The sequence below is a fragment of the Balaenoptera borealis genome (assembly GCF_965194805.1).
Source record: "Balaenoptera borealis genome assembly, chromosome: 4".
NCBI classification, from domain to species: domain Eukaryota; kingdom Metazoa; phylum Chordata; class Mammalia; order Artiodactyla; family Balaenopteridae; genus Balaenoptera; species Balaenoptera borealis.
The window spans coordinates 48,510,526-48,530,748 of NC_138861.1; the positions used below are offsets into that span (position 1 = coordinate 48,510,526).

At 35.6% G+C, this 20,223-nt stretch overlaps 1 protein-coding gene and 1 pseudogene across 21 annotated transcripts in view; both read right to left on the reverse strand.

The window, feature by feature from the left end:
* Nucleotides 1-20,223, reverse strand: part of PTPN13 (protein tyrosine phosphatase non-receptor type 13) — a 247,308-nt gene that overhangs the window by 33,470 nt on the left and 193,615 nt on the right. For 18 of the 20 annotated variants that reach the window (XM_082391058.1, XM_082391051.1, XM_082391057.1 and 15 more), the window contains 4 exons: nt 18,235-18,328; nt 17,388-17,525; nt 17,200-17,288; nt 1,627-1,682 (listed from right to left, as the gene is read on the reverse strand). In XM_082391058.1, the coding sequence (XP_082247184.1) occupies nt 1,627-1,682; nt 17,200-17,288; nt 17,388-17,525; nt 18,235-18,328 (377 nt within the window). Of the gene's footprint in view, nt 1-1,626; nt 1,683-4,306; nt 4,436-16,401; nt 16,527-17,199; nt 17,289-17,369; nt 17,526-18,234; nt 18,329-20,223 lie in introns of those variants that run through there. The other 2 variants (XM_082391048.1, XR_014244298.1) reach the window with 2 other exon arrangements.
* Nucleotides 1,723-4,255, reverse strand: LOC309628294 (transcription initiation factor TFIID subunit 13 pseudogene; annotated as a pseudogene). Its single transcript has one exon. The product of its transcript is annotated as a transcription initiation factor TFIID subunit 13 pseudogene (transcript).

Below are 20,223 nucleotides of genomic sequence, written 5' to 3' on the forward strand. Positions count from 1 at the left end.
CCACGCCATCCTTCCCCTACCCCTACCCTTGTCCTAGGTGACTCCTGTTCATTCTTCGGAACGTAAATGTCTCTTCATGGAGAAACCTCACCTACTACTTACTGTCTGAGAACATCAAGCCCCCAGGTGATATCCTCTCACAGTCTGTCATGACTTTTTACGATAAACAGCATTTATCATGGTCTATGATGATTTATTTGTGGGATTATTTGATTAATATTTGCCTTTATGCTAGACTGTGAGTTCCTTGGGTTAAGGAGCTTCTTTGTCTTGTTAACAGTGTATTTCAAGCACATTGTCTGGTTTATATTAGGTGCTCAATAAATATCTGGAGAATAATAATAATAATAAAAGATATGCTAGGGGCTTCCCTGGTGGCGCAGTGGTTGAGAATCTGCCTGCCAATGCAGGGGACACGGGTTCGAGCCCTGGTCCGGGAAGATCCCACATACCGCAGAGCAACTGGGCCCGTGAGCCACAATTGCTGAGCCTGCGCATCTGGAGCCTGTGCTCCGCAACAAGAGAGGCCGCGATAGTAGGCCTGCGCACCGCGATGAAGAGTGGCCCCCGCTTGCCACAACTAGAGAAAGCCCTCGCACAGAAATGAAGACCAACACAGACATAAATAAATAAATAATAAATAAAAAATTAAAAAAAAAAAAAAAAAAAGATATGCTATTACTTTGCTTACATTAAGAAAGAAATAATATCAGACTATAATTTTATGATCCTTCATGAGATGTTAAAATTCTTAAAAAGTGTTTCCAAGAATCAGTAACATGTTAATAAAATCTGTATGTTAATAGTGTTTTCAATTTGCCACCCAAAGAATTTACACTAATTTATTCTTCCTCCCTTCCCCTGTTGACAGGGAAGAGCCTGTATCTTATTACTATTGGTGGCTGGCCCAGATACTTGCTGATATTTTAAATATAAAACTATGCATTTCTATGTTAACAATATGTACCCACTGTCTAACTTTACTTAGTGAAAATTCAGTGTCAATTTGCTTTTCTAGGAAAATGGAAATAGCTCCCTTTGACTGTTTGGTTATCATTTAATATGAAGCAAAATTTATGTACAACCAGTTTGTTGGCCAACAATATATATAAACTCTTCCTGATACATCATTTAGTGTTCCAAAAAAATCTTATTTTATGTTAGAAACCATTTTCAAAAAGAAAAACATTTGTGGGGGTTTAAAATGTTTCTTACCTTCTTTGGTTTTATTTTCTTATTAAAGAATGAAATTTGTGAAGTATAGAAAAATTTAGAGAAACAGAAAAATAGGTTACCTATAATAACACCAGGAGAAGGTACTATCATCATTGCTGGCACATTTCCTTTTAGACTTTTCTTGCATTTTTTCTGATGGTCAAGAGAATACATTGCTTTTTTTGAGCAATGTCATAACAAACACATTGTCACATGTCACTAGAACCTCCTTGTAACAACATTCAGAAACATTTTTAATATTCAACCATAGTTCCATAATCTACTCAATAAGTCTCATTTTACTGGAAAAGACATATTAATTTAAAAATCAACATCTAAATGGAAATCTTGAGAGCACTTCTAAAAAAGAGAATGAAAGTGTTATAAATATTTGAAAAATTATTTTTTTACCTTTCAGTTTTTACTTTTTCTTCACAATATTCTCCACAGCCATTCATTTTGGTTGACTACAACAAAGAGAAACCAAAATCAAATTAGCCCATTGTACCAAAAAAAAAAACAAACCAAAAACAATCTTATATAACGTTCAATTTTATTTCCTATATTTACTGTTATTGTTCATCATCATGTTACAAAGACACACGACATTCAATTAATGCATGCCAAACTGTGGCTAAGGCATCTGCAGTGGCACAATAGTTTTGGCTGGCTCCACTTATTCACCTCACACTCATCCTGGCTTTTCATTCATTTCTTTTTTTATATATATAAATTTTATTTATTTATTTATTTATTTATTTATTGGCTGTGTTGGGTCTTCATTGCTGCACGCAGGCTTTCTCTAGTTGTGGTGTGGGGGCTACTCTTCCTTGCGGTGCGTGGGTCTCTCATTGCAGTGGCTTCTCTTGTTGTGCAGCACGAGCTCTAGGCGCGTGGGCTTCAGTAGTTGTGGCTCGTGGGCTCTAGAGTGCAGGCTCAGTAGTTGTGGTGCATGGGCTTAGTTGCTCTGCGGCATATGGGATCTTCCCAGACCAGGGCTCGAACCCGTGTCCCCTGCATCAGCAGGCGGACTCCTAACCACTGCGCCACCAGGGAAGTCCCTTTCATTTCTTATATAAGGGATATGAATGTATAGAGGTAAGGAAAAAGAAAAAGGAAAATCTAAAGTAACAATTATTTAGATGTGCATACATGGCATGTGTTTTTACACTACTTCAATTTTAAAACCTAAAATTTCCAATGTGTTAAATTATCTTGCCCATTTATTTAATTTAAAAAATTTTTAATTGAAGTATAGTTGATTTACAATGTTTTGTTAGTTTCTGGTGTACAGCAAAGTGATTCACATACACACACACACATATATATACACACACATGTATATTCTTTTTCATGTTCTTTTCCATTATGGTTTATTACAGAATATTGAATATAGTTCCCTGTGCTATACAGTAGGACCTTGTTGTTTATCTGTTTTATTTATAGTAGTTTGTATATGCTGATACCAAACTCCTAATTTATCCCTCTCCCACCCCTTTTCCCCTTTGGTAACCATAAAGTTTTCTATATCTGTGAGTCTGTTTCTGTTTTGTAAATAAGTTCATTTGTATCATATTTTTTTCTTTTTTATTTTTCATACTTTATTCCTTATACTGATAGGTTAAGAAAGTAAAATTTTCCTAAGTACTGATTCATAAATAATGTTTATAAGCGGGACACAAAACATTCAGTTTCACAAACAGTAATATCCAATGATCCCCGTAAATGCAATTTTAATCCTTACTTTAAGCTAAGTGCAAGAATAATACAATAAGCTAAATACACACAAAACCTGTATATGCTGAACTACAAAAGTGGTTTCCCATAGCCACACATGGTCTTAGTCAAGTACACATTTCCACAATGAACAAGTACTAACAAATAAGTTAATAAAACACTACCCCAAATGCTTATCCTGCCATCAGCTTTCTCAGCAATGCCATTCCTGCTACTGAAAGCACTTATTTTTAGAAGCTTTGATCTGGGAAAATGAGTTCTCTTAAAAACTGACAAATAGTATAAGCCCTGAAGATTTTAAATCAAATAAGTCTTCCAACACAGAAGCATTCATAGGAAAGTTTTAGTTTCTCAAAAAATAAAAAATGAAAATGAAAAAAATCACTCTTGTTATCTATAGAAAAGAGTATTAAAACAAATTATCTTAAGACAAATAAACACTCTTAAAAAAGGTTGTATTTTCTATCATTTTCTCCTTAAAAGAAACACAAACCAGTTCACTATCTTTTAATAACTTAAGACTACTGTAATCTAAAAACTTTAGAATACATGAAACACATGTCTTAGCTATCAAAGGTACCATTTAGATTTCACATAATAAACAGCTACAGTACAGCCTACAATGGCACAAGTACACCTAATACATAATTATTAATTCGTCATTTAGATGGTCAAAAGTCAGAAGGAACTGAATGGTTTGCAAGGTACTTTGACTTACATGTGGTCATTAAAATCCAGTAATTAATTCAAAGTATGGTAATATAATGGCAGGCAATTAAAGGCTCAAATATCACTCTAAAATTGAAGACAAAGACTGAAAACATTGTGGTTCTCTTTCATTCACATGGCTAGATATCAGAACCTGACTGTGGAAAATATAGTTATTAAATATGGTTTCCCCAGAAAATAATGAAGCTTCAGAAAGTACAAAAGGTGTCAAGATCCATAGCTTGCTTCATCAAATGCTTTTCTAGCTCGTTTCAATTCTTCATTCATAGTAAGCAAGTCTTTAACCCTAGCAAACTTTCTTGGGTCCTTTCGAATCAAGAAGACGATACCTTCAACTTGTACCCGACCTTGTCTTCCAATTGACATTGCCTTGTGAGTCATTTTGGTGATGAACTCTATGACAAGGTCTTCAAGAATATCTACTGACTCAGCAAAAGGATTCTGGTCATCCCCCCATACATCATACACCGTGATTCTTTAGAAAAAAGTCTCTTTTACCCTGTCCACCTTCTGCACCTCCTCCAATTTCTTCATTTTCTTCCTCAAAGGTGGGGTCTTCTTCTTCATCTGCCATCCCAGCAGCCAGCCACCTCCAGGGCTTGTATCATATTTTAGATTCCACATATAAGGGCTATCATATTTGCCCTTTTATTTTTTAAAGGGAGGGGTGTCTCCCTAGGAAACTGAGATCAATCAGTTCGTACTTTAACTGAGTATGGTGTCACAGAGACCCAAGTCCTGCAGAAGCAGTTTGCTACAATCAGAAAGAGATGTCAAGTTGCATTCTTACATGGTTAATCTTACATTTAAATCTTCATTAGGACAAATTATCTTAAACGGGAAATTCTTTCCATTTCAAGATCCTGCATTATCTGGCCTCTGTCTACCTCTACAATCCATCTGGCTTTACTCTCCTCTTCACTAACTGAAGGCTCCAAACGGATGGGCCTTTCTTTTAGCTCTTCAAAATCGCTCTTTTTTTCACTTTTTCCTTGTTTAATCTAAGTGTCTTTACCTTCTGAGGATGTTCCTAACCACCCAGTCTAAAAGTGGGTCTCCTTGGTATTCTCTTTTGTAGTGCTTTTTTAAACTTCAGAGACCTTATCACAACTTGTAATTGCACGTTTTTTTTGATCTTTTAGGTACAGACTCTGTAGAGTTAAAAAGTTAAGTTACTCTGATATCAATTTCAGTTCATCTGAGGGAAACACAGAACTTCTATGGCGGAAGAAATAAAGTAGATTGCTTTTATCCACTGACAACTGAAAAAAAAGCTTCTTAGACCTTATCTGTTTTTTTAAAAAAATTATTTGTTTTTCGCTGCGTTGGGTCTTCGTTGCTGCGTGCGGGCTTTCTTTAGTTACAGCAAGCGGGGGCTGCTCTTCGTTGCAGCGTGCAGGTTTCTCATTGCGGTGGCTTCTCTTGTTGCGGAGCACAGGCTCTAGGTGCACGGGCTTCAGCAGTTGCAGCACATGGGCTTAGTTGCTCTGCGGCATGTGGGATCTTCCCGGACCAGGGTTTGAACCCATGTCCCCTGCCTTGGCAAGCGGATTCTTAACAACTGCACCACCAGGGAAGCCCCCCCTTATCTGTTTTTAGAAGTTGATAATTTTAGTCTGGGTTAAAACTTTTTTCCAAGTAAAGTCATTTGGATTTCCTATTCCCCATCATAATCCTGATCTAGGAATCATCATGTGTGCAATCATTTTGCAAAGTATACAGCCTTTTATAAGAGTAAAGTGTTATTGGGCTTCCCTGGTGGCACAGTAGTTAAGAATCCGCCTGCCAATGCAGGGGGCATGGGTTCGAGCCCTGGGTCTGGAAGATCCCACATGCCGTGGAGCAACTAAAGCCCGTGTGCCACAGCTACTGAGCCTGCCCTCTAGAGCCTGTGAGCCACAACTACTGAAGCCCATGCACCTAGAGCCTGTGCTCTGCAACAAGAGAAGCCACCACAATGAGAAGCCCACAGACCACGACAAAGAGAAAGCCCACGCGCAGCAACGAAGACCCAATGCAGCCAAAAATAAATAAATAAAATAATTAAAAAAAAAGAGTAAAGTGTTATTATTAACATTAAAATAATGAGATAAAGCCCAATTGGAAATACACTAGAGCAATACTTGTATTAACCAATTTTTCACTATTTTTGCAAAGTTTACCTATGTATGGTTTGGGGGTAGGTCAGTCTCTCTTCTCATTCTGGATTGTAGGCTCTTTGGAAGAGGAGGAGGCTGTAGTACTGCCTCAGAAAAAAGATTTAAGGTTTTTATCATGGCCAGCCTGTTTGAAGGTTAGTTTGTAGTCCCACTGATCAAAGAATCCAGATCCAGCAACTTGAAGAGTAGAGGAGGCATCTGCTGGATCTAGGACCAGCTACATAATTTGTAGTCCCCAGTGTGAGATGAAAATATTGGCTCTTTCCTTGGCATGGCATGTAAGTCATTTCATGAACTCATCCCTGCCTATCTCTTAAGCCTTAGCTTTCAAGACACCATGTGATACCCTAATAGCAATGATTTAGTGCTCTGAATTTTCCATGTTGATCCAGACCTTCATACCTTTGCTGAGAAGCTCCTCGGTATGGAATGCTCTTTCCCATTTTATCTCACCTATCAAAATCTTTAAAATGCTAATTCTCTAGGAGGCTTTAATAACCATACCCACATACTCCTGTATAGCCTCTATATTCCCTAATTCTTTATAATCCTCTCTGAACTCCACACAGACACTCCATAAAAAAGCAGGATATGTTTTTTTACTATAGCTTTTTGTAGAGTTGAAAGTAAAATTAAGTTATTCTGATATTAATTTCAATTTATTTGTGGGAAATCAGAGCTTCCATGGAGGAAGAAAATTTACTTATTTGCATGTGTACATCTCCCAAATTGACTGCTAGACTGTACAAGCAAATTTAGGACAGAAACCCTGACGTCCCTTCTTACCCTGTTATCCCCAAAATAATCAAACAAGTTCAGCAACAGCTGAAGTGAAGAGTTTTGAAACTTTAGGTAGTAATTTACAATAATGTATATGACTGGCATTCATTCCTTCATTCACAAATAACACACAGACATTGGCCTGAAGTACTTCACTAAGAGGTACAGTAGTACCCCTTTATCTGAGGGGTGATATGTTCCAAGACACCCAGTGAATGCCTGAAACCACGGAGAGTGCTGAACTGTTTTCTGTTCATGTCTTCCACTCACAAATTAAATGCCTTTTCCATCTTAACTAAGCATTTTTCATGCACTGTGGCCTTAACTTTTGCAGTTTGAGGTGCAACAGCAAAACTAGCACAAATTTCTTTTTCCTTTTTCACAATTTCACAGATAGATTTGTTCTTACCGTAGATCTTAGCAACTAATTTCAGCATACGATTTTTCTCTTTCCTTATGAAGTAGAGAACTTTCACCTTTTCACTTAAAGGAAGCACTTATGGCTTCTCTTTGGCAACATCCAGATTGCCAGCATCACTACTCTTGTACTGCAGGGCCATCATTGAATAAGAGTTACATGAACACAAACACTTCGATACTGCAATGACTGCTCCAATAACCAAGATGGCTACTAAGTGACTAATGGGCAAGATACACTGGACAAAGGGATGATTTATGTCCTGGGTGGACGGAGTGAGAAGGCGCAGAATTTCATCTCACTACTTAGAATGGCACACCATTTAAAACTTACGAATTGTTTATTTCTGGAATTTTCCATTTAACATTTTCTGACTGTAGTTGACTGTAAGTAACTGAAACCCCTGAAAGTGAAACTGTAGATGGGGGGCAGGGGCTACTGTAGTCAAGTATAGAGACAGTTAATTGGAGCAGAGGGACAAATGCAATGATTTGCACAAGTAGCTAACAGAGGGACAATCTTTCTTTTTAAAAAGGACATTCCTCTACTTTTTATAATACCAGTGGATAGCACCTTAACTTTTGGCACATGATAAAATTTTCAGGGTTGCAAAATATACTGTTAAGAACAAATTCAGTAAATAATCATTTGTTTAGGGTGATTCCCAACATGGCACACTTACAAATTTCTGAATATTTAAAAAAACTCTAAGGAACTCTTAGAATTACTCAAATGTAGGTAATATTCGAGAAACATTAAGATGAAACAAAACTTTTCTAGAATACTGGTTCAGTCTTTCTTTCATGGATGGAGATGTCATATTTGTCTCTTTTGAATTTGTCTTCTTATGAATATAATTACCATTGTGACTTTAACACATTTAGATTTTGAAACACATGAAACATTTTCATGTTTTTATTTCAGTACCTTGCATCCTCTTCTCCTAAATTTGTTTTTTGCTTTCTTTGTTTTGCTTACCATTAGTCAAAATCTCTTCTAAAGCAGAAGTCTTATCTATTCAAGTGCTAATTTATTGTTTTTAAGGATGGACTGGCCCAAAATACTTGGTCTTAAACATCTTGAATTCTCAAGACACAAATTTGTGGGCTCTATCTATACTTTGGTGGCAGGACAACTTATGTATTATTTACATAATATTTCCTAATAACTGGTAGGAATATTCTCCCCCTACGAACCTTAATTTTTCGATTTGTTCTGGATAGTTTTACATCCTAATTCTACTATGTAAACTTTAGAATCATGTCACAAAGCCACCATGCCTCTCATTAAAACAGACAACGAAACAAAACAGAAACCTCAAAATATTTTATAGGACCATATTTAATTGAGGGGTGAATCTAGGGAGAACTTAAATTTTAGATTTTTTTCTATCAAAGAACAAGGAATGTTTTCCTTTAATACTTCTTTTGTGCTTCTCTGTAGAGTTTTAAAGTTTTCATAATATAAATATGTACATTTTTGGTTGAATTTATGCCTAGAGCTCTTGTTTTTTAACTATTGTGAATAAAATTTTATTTGATTATACATATTTAAATTTTACATATCCACACAAAGACGTGCACATGAGTGTTCTTTTTTTCTTCTCTTAAAAAATTTATTTATTTTATTTATTTATTTTTGGCTGCATTGGGTCTTCATTGCTGTGCATGGACTTTCTCTAGTTGCGGCAAGCAGGGGCTACTCTTTGTTGCGGTGCATGGGCTTCTCGTTGTGGTGGCTTCTCTTGTTGCAAAGCACGGGCTCTAGGCATCTGGGCTTCAGTAGCTGTGGCACGCAGGCTCAGTAGTTGTGGCACACGGGCTCAGTTGCTCCACGGCACGTGGGATCCTTCCAGACCAGGGATCGAACCTGTGTCCCCTGCACTGGCAGGCGGATTCTCAACCACTGTGCCACTCAGGAAGCCCTTGATTATATTTTATAAGTGGTTAAGGCAAAGACTGTGTTATGAACTGACCTGTGTCCCCCCAAAGTTCACAGGTTGAAGCCCTAACCCCCAATGGGACTGTATTTGGAAATAGGGTCTTTATGGAGATAATTGAGGCTAAATGAGGTAATGAGGATAGGGCTCTAACCCAATAGGATTGGTGTCCTTATAAGAAGAGGAAGAGACACCAGGCGTGTGTGCACACAAAGGAAAGACCATGTGAGGACACAGCTAGAAGAGGGCTGCCTGCAAGCCAAGGAGAGAGGTCTTGCCAGAAACCAAAACTGCTAACACCTTGATCGTAGACGTCCAGCCTCCAGAACTGTGAAAAGATAAATTTTCTCTATTTTTTTAAGCCACTCAGGTTGTGGTGTTTTGTTATGGCAGCCCAAGCAAACTAGAACAGACTACAAACTCAAATGCCTGCAGGAATCAGAAAAATAATATAAACCTTTGAAATGCTGGGGTTGAGGGCATAATTCTGTCTTGTGAGACCCGAGAATTTACATTATAAAGAAATAGGAATCTTTGCTGCATTACTGTTTATAATAAATTTAATACTCATCAATAGATAGCCAATTTAATAAATTATGGTATATCTATGCAAGAGAATAATAGGGAAGCATTAGAAAGTATGAGACAGAGAGGGCAGACAGCAGAAGCAAGAGGAACTACAATCCTGCAGACTGTGGAACAAAAACCACATTCGCAGAAAGATAGACAAGATGAAAAGGCAGAGGGCTATGTACCAGATGAAGGAACAAGATAAAACCCCAGAAAAACAACTAAATGAAGTGGAGATAGGCAACCTTCCAGAAAAAGAATTCAGAATAATGATAGTCAAGATGATCCAGGACCTCAGAAAAACAATGGAGGCAAAGATCGAGAAGATGCAAGAAATGTTTAACAAAGACCTAGAAGAATTAAAGAACAAACAAACAGAGATGAACAATACAATAACTGGAATGAAAACTACACTAGAAGGAATCAATAGCAGAATAACTGAGGCAGAAGAACAGATAAGAGACCTGGAAGACAGAATGGTGGAATTCACTGCTGCAGAACAGAATAAAGAAAAAAGAAAGAAAAGAAATGAAGACAGCTTAACAGAGCTCTGGGACAACATTAAATGCAACAACATTCGCATTATAGGGGTCCCAGAAGGAGAAGAGAGAGAGAAAGGGCCAGAGAAAATATTTGAAGAGATTATAGTCGAAAACTTCCCTAACATGGGAAAGGAAATAGCCACCCAAGTCCAGGAAGTGCAGCGAGTCCCATACAGGATAAACCCAAGGATAAACACGCTGAGACACACAGTAATCAAATTGGCAAAAATTAAAGAAATTATTGAAAGCAGCAAGGGAAAAACGACAAATAACATACAAGGGAACTCCCATAAGGTTAACAGCTGATTTCTCAACAGAAACTTTACAAGCCAGAAGGGAGTGGCATGATATACTTTAAGTGATGAAAGGGAAGAACCTACAACCAAGATTACTCTACCTGGCAAGGATCTCATTCAGATTTGATGGAGAAATCAAAAGCTTTACAGACAAGCAAAAGCTAAGAGAATTCAGCACCACCAAACCAGCTCTACAGGAAACGCTAAAGGAACTTCTCTAAGTGGGAAACACAAGAGAAGAAAAGGACCTACAAAAACAAACCCAAAACAATTAAGAAAATGATCATAGGAACATACATATCGATAATTACCTTAAACATGAATGGATTAAATGCTCCAACCAAAAGACACAGGCTTGCTGAATGGATACAAAAAGAAGACCCACAATATGCTGTCTACAAGAGACCCACTTCAGACCTAGGGACATATACACCCTGAAAGTGAGGGGATGGAAAAAGATATTCCATGCAAATGGAAATCAAAAGAAAGCTGGAGTAGCAATACTCATATCAGATAAAATAGACTTTAAAATACAGAATGTTACAAGAGACAAGGAAGGACACTACATAATGACCAAGGGATCAATCCAAGAAGAAGATTTAACAATTATAAATATATATGCACCCAACATAGGAGCACCTCAATATATAAGGCAACTGCTAACAGCTATAAAAGAGGAAATCGACAGTAACACAATAATAGTGGGGGATGTTAACAGCTAACTTACACCAATGGACAGATCATCCAAAATGAAAATAAATAAGGAAACAGAAGCTTTAAATGACACAATAGACCAGATAGATTTAATTGATATTATAGGACATTGTATCCAAAAACAGCAGATTACACTTTCTTCTCAAGTGCGCATGGAACATTCTCCAGGATAGATCATATCTTGGGTCACAAATCAAGCCTCACTAAATTTAAGAGAATTGAAATCATATCAAGCATCTTTTCTGACCACAACACTATGAGATTAGAAATGAATTACAGGGAAAAAACCATAAAAAACACAAACACATGGAGGCTAAAGAATACGTTACTAAATAACCAAGAGGTCACTGAAGAAATCAAAGAGGAAATCAAAAAATACCTAGAGACAAATGACGATGAAAACACGACGATCCAAAACCTATGGGATGCAGCAAAAGCAGTTCTAAGAGGGAAGTTTAGAGCAATACAATCCTACCTCAAGAAACAAGAAAAATCTCAAATAAACAATCTAACCTTACACCTAAAGGAACTAGAGAAAGAAGAACAAACAAAACGCAAAGTTAGCAGAAGGAAAGAAACCATAAAGATCAGAGCAGAAATAAATGAAATAGAAACAAAGAAAACAATAGCAAAGATCAATAAAACTAAAAGCTGATTCTTTGAGAAGATAAACAAAATTGATAAACCATTAGCCAGACTCATCAAAAAAATGAGGGACAGGACTCAAGTCAATAAAATTAGAAATGAAAAAGGAGAAGTTACAACAGACACCGCAGAAATACAAAGCATCCTAAGAGACTACTACAAGCAACTCTATGCCAACTTAATGGATAACCTGGAAGAAATGGACAAATTCTTAGAAAGGTATAACCTTCCAAGACTGAACCAGAAAGAAATAGAAAATATGAACAGAGCAATCACAAGTAATGAAATTGAAACTGTGATTAAAAATCTTCCAACAAACAAAAGTCCAGGACCAGATGGCTTCACAGGTGAATTCTATCAAACATTTAGAGAAGAGCTAACTCCCATCCTTCTCAAACTCTTCCAAAAAACTGCAGAGGAAGGAACACTCCCAAACTCATTCTATGAGGCCACCATCACCCTGATACCAAAACCAGACAAAGATACTACAAAAAAAGAAAACTACAGACCAATATCACTGATGAATATAGATGCAAAAATCCTCAACCAAATACTAGCAAACAGAATCCAACAACACATTAAAAGGATCATACACCATGATCAAGTGGGATTTATCCCAGGGATGCAAGGATTCTTCAATATACACAAATCAATCAATGTGATACACCATATTAACAAATTGAAGAATAAAAACCATATGATCATCTCAATAGATGCAGAAAAAGCTTCTGACAAAATTCAACACCGATTTATGATAAAAACTCTTCAGAAAGTGGGCCTAGAGGGAACCTACTTCAACATAATAAAGGCCATATATGACAAACCCACAGCAAACATCATTCTCAATGGTGAAAAACTGAAAGCATTTCCTCTAAGATCAGGAACAAGACAAGGATGGCCACTCTCACCACTATTATTCAACACAGTTTTGGAAGTCCTAGCCACAGAAATCAGAGAAGAAAAAGAAATAAAAGGAATACAAATTGGAAAAGAAGAAGTAAAACTGTCACTGTTTGCAGATGACATGATACTATACATAGAGAATCCTAAAAATGCCACCAGAAAACTGCTAGAGCTAATCAATGAATTTGGTAAAGTTGCAGGATATAAAATTAATGAACAGAAATCACTTGCATTCCTATACACTAATAATGAAAAATCTGAAAGAGAAATTAAGGAGACACTCCCATCTACCATTGCAACAAAAAGAATAAAATACCTAGGAATAAACCTACCTAGGGAAACAAAAGACCTGTATGCAGAAAACTATAAGACACTGAGGAAAGAAATTAAAGATGATACCCAACAGATGGAGAGATATGCCATGTTCTTGGATTGGAAGAATCATTATTGTGAAAATGACTATACTACCCAAAGCAATCTACAGATTCAATGCAACCCCTATCAAATTACCAATGGCATTTTTTACAGAACTAGAAAAAAAAATCTTAAATTTTGTATGGAGACACAAAAGACCCCGAATAGACAAAGCAGTCTTGAGGGAAAAAAATGGAGCTGGAGGAATCAGACTCCCTGACTTCAGACTATACTGCAAAGCTACAGTAATCAAGACAATATGGTACTGGCACAAAAACAGAAACATAGATCAATGGAACAAGATAGAAAGCCCAGAGATTAACCCACGCACCTATGGTCAACTAATCTATGACAAAGGAGGCAAGGATATACAATGGAGAAAAGACAGTCTCTTCAATAAGTGGTGCTGGGAAAACTGGACAGCTACATGTAAAAGAATGAAATTAGAATACTCCCTAACACCGTACACAAAAATAAACTCAAAATGGATTAGAGACCTAAATGTAAGACTGGACACTATAAAACTCTTAGAGGAAAACGTAGGAAGCACACTCTTTGACATAAATCACAGCAAGATCTTTTTTGATCCACCTCCTAGAGTAATGGAAATAAAAACAAAAATAAACAAATGGGACCTAATGAAACTTCAAAGCTTTTGCACAGCAAAGGAAACCATAAACAAGACGAAAAGACAACCCTCAGAATGGGAGAAAATATTTGCAAACGAATCAACGGACAAAGGATTAATCTCCAAAATATATCAACAGCTCATTCAGCTCAATATTAAAGAAACAAACACCCCAATGCAAAAATGGGCAGAAGACCTAAATAGACATTTCTCCAAAGAAGACATACAGACGGCCACGAAGCACATGAAAAGATGCTCAACATCACTAATTATTAGAGAAATGCAAATCAAAACTACAATGAGGTATCACCTCACTCCTGTTAGAATGGGCATCATCAGATAATCTACAAACAACAAATGCTGGAGAGGGTGTGGAGAAAAGGGAACCCTCTTGCACTGTTGGTGGGAATGTAAATTGATACAGCCACTATGGAGAACAGTATGGAGGTTCCTTAAAAAACTAAAAATAGAATTACCATATGACCCAGCAATCCCACTACTGGGCATATACCCAGAGAAAACCGTAATTCAAAAAGACTCATGCACCCGAATGTTCATTGCAGCACTATTTACAATAGCCAGGTCATGGAAGCAACCTAAATGTCCATTGACAGACGAATGGATAAAGAAGATGTGGTACATATATACAATGGAATATTACTCAGCCATAAAAAGGAACGAAATTGAGTCATTTGTTGAGACGTGGATGGATCTAGAGACTGTCATACAGAGTGAAGTAAGTCAGAAAGAGAAAAACAAATATCGTATATTAACGCATGTATGTGGAACCTAGAAAAATGGTACAGATGAGCCGCTTTGCAGGGCAGAAGTTGAGACACAGATGTAGAGAACAGACATATGGACACCAAGGGGGGAAAACTGCGGTGGGGTGGGGATGGTGGTGTGCTGAATTGGGCGATTGGGATTGACATGTATACACTGATGTGTATAAAATTGATGCCTAATAAGAATCTGCAGTATAAAAAAACAAACAAACAAAACAACTAATACTAAACTTTCATTGGGTTATTTGTATGGAAATATGTTAATATAAATGTTTCAGACATTACATGAAATTTCTAAAAATCTTATATTTGTATTTGTATGGAAATATGTATGGAAATATGTTAACATAAATGTTTCAGACATTACATGAAATTTCTAAAAATCTTATATGTTCTGGTATAATGTTATAAGTAATAATCCTAGTTATTACTTTAAAATGTATATCTCAGAAATAACTAAATTTCCTTGTCAATTGCATTATTATGAACTTTCATCAAATCTTTAACCGTGGTCATTTTTAAGTCTTTTGTCATTTACAGACAGTTCTGGGTGTACTCTGATGCTTTTGCAAATATGTTCCTATAAAAGGCTTTCATCTTCAAGAAATTCATGGAAAAGACTCTGACAAGTACAGGTTTCTGGTAACTGACTGTACCGCTGAACTGAATGAATAAGCATTTTCAGAACTCTAATGAAAAACTGATGAACTCATAAAAGTGCTAACAAAAGATCAAGATGAAAAAAAAAATTAATTACATGGGACTGAGTGAACTGATGAGGATGAGTATAATTTTTGTGACTTTCTGAATGAATTAAAAAAAAAAAAAATCCCACAAGGACTCAGAGGCAAAGAATATACAAATCAATTTTCACTGCAAAGTAAAGGAGCTGTTACAGTGGAGGATTACTGGACTGAATGTCAATATTATGACATAGTATGAGTGTGTTTCATGTTTGGTAATTGCAATCATTGTTGCTTTTGTTGTGGTCATCCATGTACAATGCTTGGTGTCAGTCTATTTATCTCTTGTAAAAATAAAATACAGTGTGTGTGTGTGAAAAAAAATTACATGTTTTCATATGCATAATAGGGTAAAAACCAATATTTTAACAATGGCTATCTCATATGAAGATGAGGAGTGGGTAAAAAAAGGAGCTTGCATTTTTAAATGATTCTGTTTAAAATATTTTTTTTACAGTGAGGATGTAATGTCTTTGTTATCAAAATAAAAAAAGCAACTTGAATGAAGTTTTCTGCTATAAACTTTTGTTATAATAGCTCAGTGTAAAAGAGAATCTATATTATGTTAAGCTTTTTTTTTTTTAAAGAAAAGGCATTGGATTTTGAAATGGAAATTAAAGATTTTTATTTATTGTCTTAGTTAAGAGACTTCAGAACATACATTTTAAGGGGTATTTTAAATAGTATTAATAAAAATATGATTATAGTATGATTTAAAATGTTCAGAAAACCTTTTTCAAAGAGCTTATTGTTATAATTATTAATATTTAGATAGTACAAAAGAACAATAACTTAAGTAAAAACACTACAGCATGATACATTGTGAGCTATTCAATATTTGTGTAACCATTTTTCTAGATTAGGAAATACATACTAAAACAGACATAAGCTTCCTTGTATTTACACACATTAATTATATATAAGTATTTAATGAAAATAATCTTGTGTATATGAGATTGTGTGTGGGTACATGCATGGTAAGAATCGACACCAGTTTAGTTTTGACAATTTTGAAGGTGTTCAATAGGAAGAATCAGGACTTGTGAGGGAAATTATCCTAGAACAATGGGCAAGATCATATTCATATAAATAGGGTGTTGCTTAGTTTGAGCTGGCATACATATTATTTATCTACTATTTCATACTTTTTTCTTAGTCAGCTCAATGTCCCAGAAGATGTGAAGTCTTAGTCTTAAATAAGTCTATGATTACATTTTTGAAAATTAATTGTTTCTTTCTCTTCCTTCTTCTTTTTTTTTTTGGCTTGGGGAAACTTGAATAGTAATTCTTTCCCTGGCATAGGATGACTCTTAAATGCAAAAAATAAAATTAATCTCAGATGATTCCAACTTTGGGGTTTTATTTTTTTTAAGATTTTAACAAACGTATATACTATATATTAAGCACTAATTCCTGTACAGCTTATTTTTACTAGTTTGCATCCAACTAGTTTAATGTATTATGAATGTCAGCTGTCTAAATCTTTTGAAACATGTCTCAACTGAAATTGCAGAGCAATCAGAGCAAAAGCCATGGAATAAATGAAAGAATGAGATGTTTCCATGATAATTAAGACCAAGGATCCATGAGGGGCAGAAGAAAACAAGCATTCAAGGATAAAAATCAAGTTTTCTAACTAGGTTAGGTATTAACTGGAATGGGATCTTGGAATTACCAACTTTTATTTGGTGTAATAATAATGAAGATGCAAAAAAAAAAAAAAAAAAAAAAAAGGTTTTTGGGCACTTTTTTCCTGAATGGAAACCTTCACCAAAAGAGGTTAAATGATTTAAAGGCAAGTTCTTTCCCCAAAATGAGTAAATGACATCAGTTCTAATTCTTACTGAAGATACTAACCAGCCATCAGGATATTATCTTTAATACTCAGAAGGGAAACTGATAGGTAGGGAGAGGTAAGGCCTCATCAGAGAATTCTAACGAGATATAGCATCATAGAGTGTTTACCTAGGTATTATCCTTACCTCCGTAAACTCTTCAGGTAAAGGTGAACCATCATAGTCTGTATCTTCTGCTCTCTCTTCAGATAACTTCCCACTGGTTTTCAATGCACCTGGGAAAGAAAGAAATAGGCCAAGAGGAATTAAAATGCTCTGTAGAGGCCTTCCTGTACTCCTTTAGTGTACCAACTTACTCATTCTGGTTCATCTACCTGGAGCACAGGCATCTCGTGCTGCATTATTTTGGTTTAAAAGATTCTGAGCTTCCTCATCCACAACATCCAGCAGAGACTGGATAACTTCAGCTTCTTGAGGATCATCATAAATATCATCTTCTTGTACATCAGATTCTTGAAAAACAGTAATTTACATGGGGTTTTACTTTAAAAAATATTGATATGAGAAAGAGACAATGTGTCAAATATAATATGTCAGGTCTTTCAAATTTTAAGCATCCACTTTGAAAAAGCAGCCATGACAGGAAAAGTAGTTTACACTAATGGGACCCAGGCATTTTTAGTTCTAGAACTACTTTGGCTGTTATGACGAAAGACCACATAAATGCAACTGAATAAACCAAAATCAATCTCTGTGATACATCTTTTCAAAGGACAGTAATAATTTAATGTTTATTTCCCTAACTTAATCCCAAATTGTTAATTTATAAAAGAAACTAAAGAAGTTTCAACCAAAGAAGTTATGTTACAAAGATTAAGGATATAATAGGGCAGCCCAAACATCCCCAAGAAAAAAATGTCTCAGTTATTAGGTAGCCAGTGAATTGCTGCTTCAGAAAAAGAAATAATTATCAAACAAAACTGCTATCTCTTCAATCATTTAAAAATCATTTTAATCTTAGAGATGAGAATGAATACTGGACATTCGTAAGTAGTGCAGCTAATATTAATTTTACGCTGTTCTTTTATTTCTCTGAACAATAATCTTTCCTTTTAAAGCTATAGGAACATGTAAGGCAAATAAGAAAGGCTGCCAACATTTCTTTATTACTTGAATTATTAGGGCATTTAGAGTAACTGGATGACTCATTTGGGAAACTACCTTTGGACAGAACCAGGTTTGCTGATTCCTTCATCTGATAAGTAGAACATTTTCCTTCAGCGTACAAAATTTCAATGATTTCTTCCCCATTAACCTAAAGTATAAAATCAAAGCAAATCATTAGTTTACTATTTTACTAACATCCAGGATTAGGGAGGGACTGCACACGGTCCCTCCATGTCCTTCTCCCCTTCTTTCTCGGTACAATATCCTTTTTATATTTCCCCTTCTTGGATCAATGCTTCTAGGAGATACCAGTGCAATGAAATATACAAAGGGTATGGGACTTTCCATCATCACATATGCTTGGAAACACTAGATTAAGCAACATTAAATCAATATTTTTATTCCAAGAATTCTCACAATGCTTACTAATATAAATTTTGAGTTGTCAAAAGAGAAATGTATTATGTAGTATTTCCTAAATTTATTTGACTGCAGAAATCTCTTTTTAAGGCATACTCTATGGGATCTGTCTTCCACAGAACTTTTTAGAAAAGTTATATAGACCTACTAAACTTAGAAGTCCAGGGAAATGAAAAAAAAGTCAATCTTTTAAGTATTTGTGAAGTTGTTACATGGACATAGTCTTCAGTTTAGCAATCTGATCAACTGTTGGCTATAAAGATTTTCAAATCTAGTCTAAACCTCATCTCAATTTAAGGAAAATAGCAATGGATTCATAACTATAAAGTAATAATTAAATGGAATGTAACTTTTAAATTCAGTGGTTATGAATGAAGCACTTCATGGCACGTAGCGTATTAAAAGAAAGATGATTAGGGCAAAATGCAATATTAAATGATTAGAATAAATTAAAATAATTTTATACAAGTAAAGGGTGGTTTGCTTTAAAGATTTTACTTTTTTTATTAAGATAAAAGGTAGACCTAGAGTCTGTCATACAGTGTGAAGTAAGTCAGAAAGAGAAAAACAAATACTGTATGCTAACACATATATATGGAATCTAAAAAACAAAACAAAAATGGTCATGAAGAACCTAGGGGCAAGACGGGAATAAAGACGCAGACCTACTAGAGAATGGACTTGAGGATACGGGGAGGGGGAAGGGTAAGATGGGACAAAGTGAGAGAGTGGCATGGACATATATACACTATCAAATGTAAAATAGCTAGCTAGTGGGAAGCAGCCGCATAGCACAGGGAGATCAGCTCGGTGCTTTGTGACCACCTAGAGGGGTGGGATAGGGAGGATGGGAGGGAGGGAGACGCAAGAGGGAAGAGATATAGAGATATATGTATATGTATAACTGATTCACTTTGTTATAAAGCAGAAACTAACACACCATCGTAAAGCAGTTATACTCCAATAAAGATGTTAAAAAAAAAAAGATAAAAGGTAGAGATAGTAGATGCAATGAAATTATCTCTTCATAAATAGTGGTTACGTAATGTCAAAAAATTTCACTGGATTGTAAAATTCCACTCTTCATGAGGAATTCATAGTACAGACATTAGTATTCAAGGACAGAATATCGTTTGGGAGACTTCCTGGAAGATTTTAACTCCAACAAAAAATGTTTGCAATCACGAATAACAGAAGTTCTAATTTCTTTTTTTTTTTCTTTTTAACATCCTTATTGGAGTATAATTGCTTTACAATGGTGTGTTAGTTTCTGCTGTATAACAAAGTGAATCAGCTATACATACACATACATCCCCCTATCTCCTCCCTCTTGCGTCTAATTTCTAGGGTTTTATGTTAATTTAAACAGAAACGCTACTTTTTCTCCCTTTCAACAACATGGTGATATTTACAAAGAAAATAAGCACTTTACAGCATGACTAACACTAGAAACACATGCAAATTCAGTTACTTCAGCTATGTGAAATTGGAGACTTTATGAATAAACAGAACAAAACGTGTAGCTATATCTCAATCTACAAACATACAGACACCAAGAAATTTTTATTTTTGTGTCCCAATCATTTCTGCCTTATAATTCTTCTGTTGCAATAGCTTTTCAAG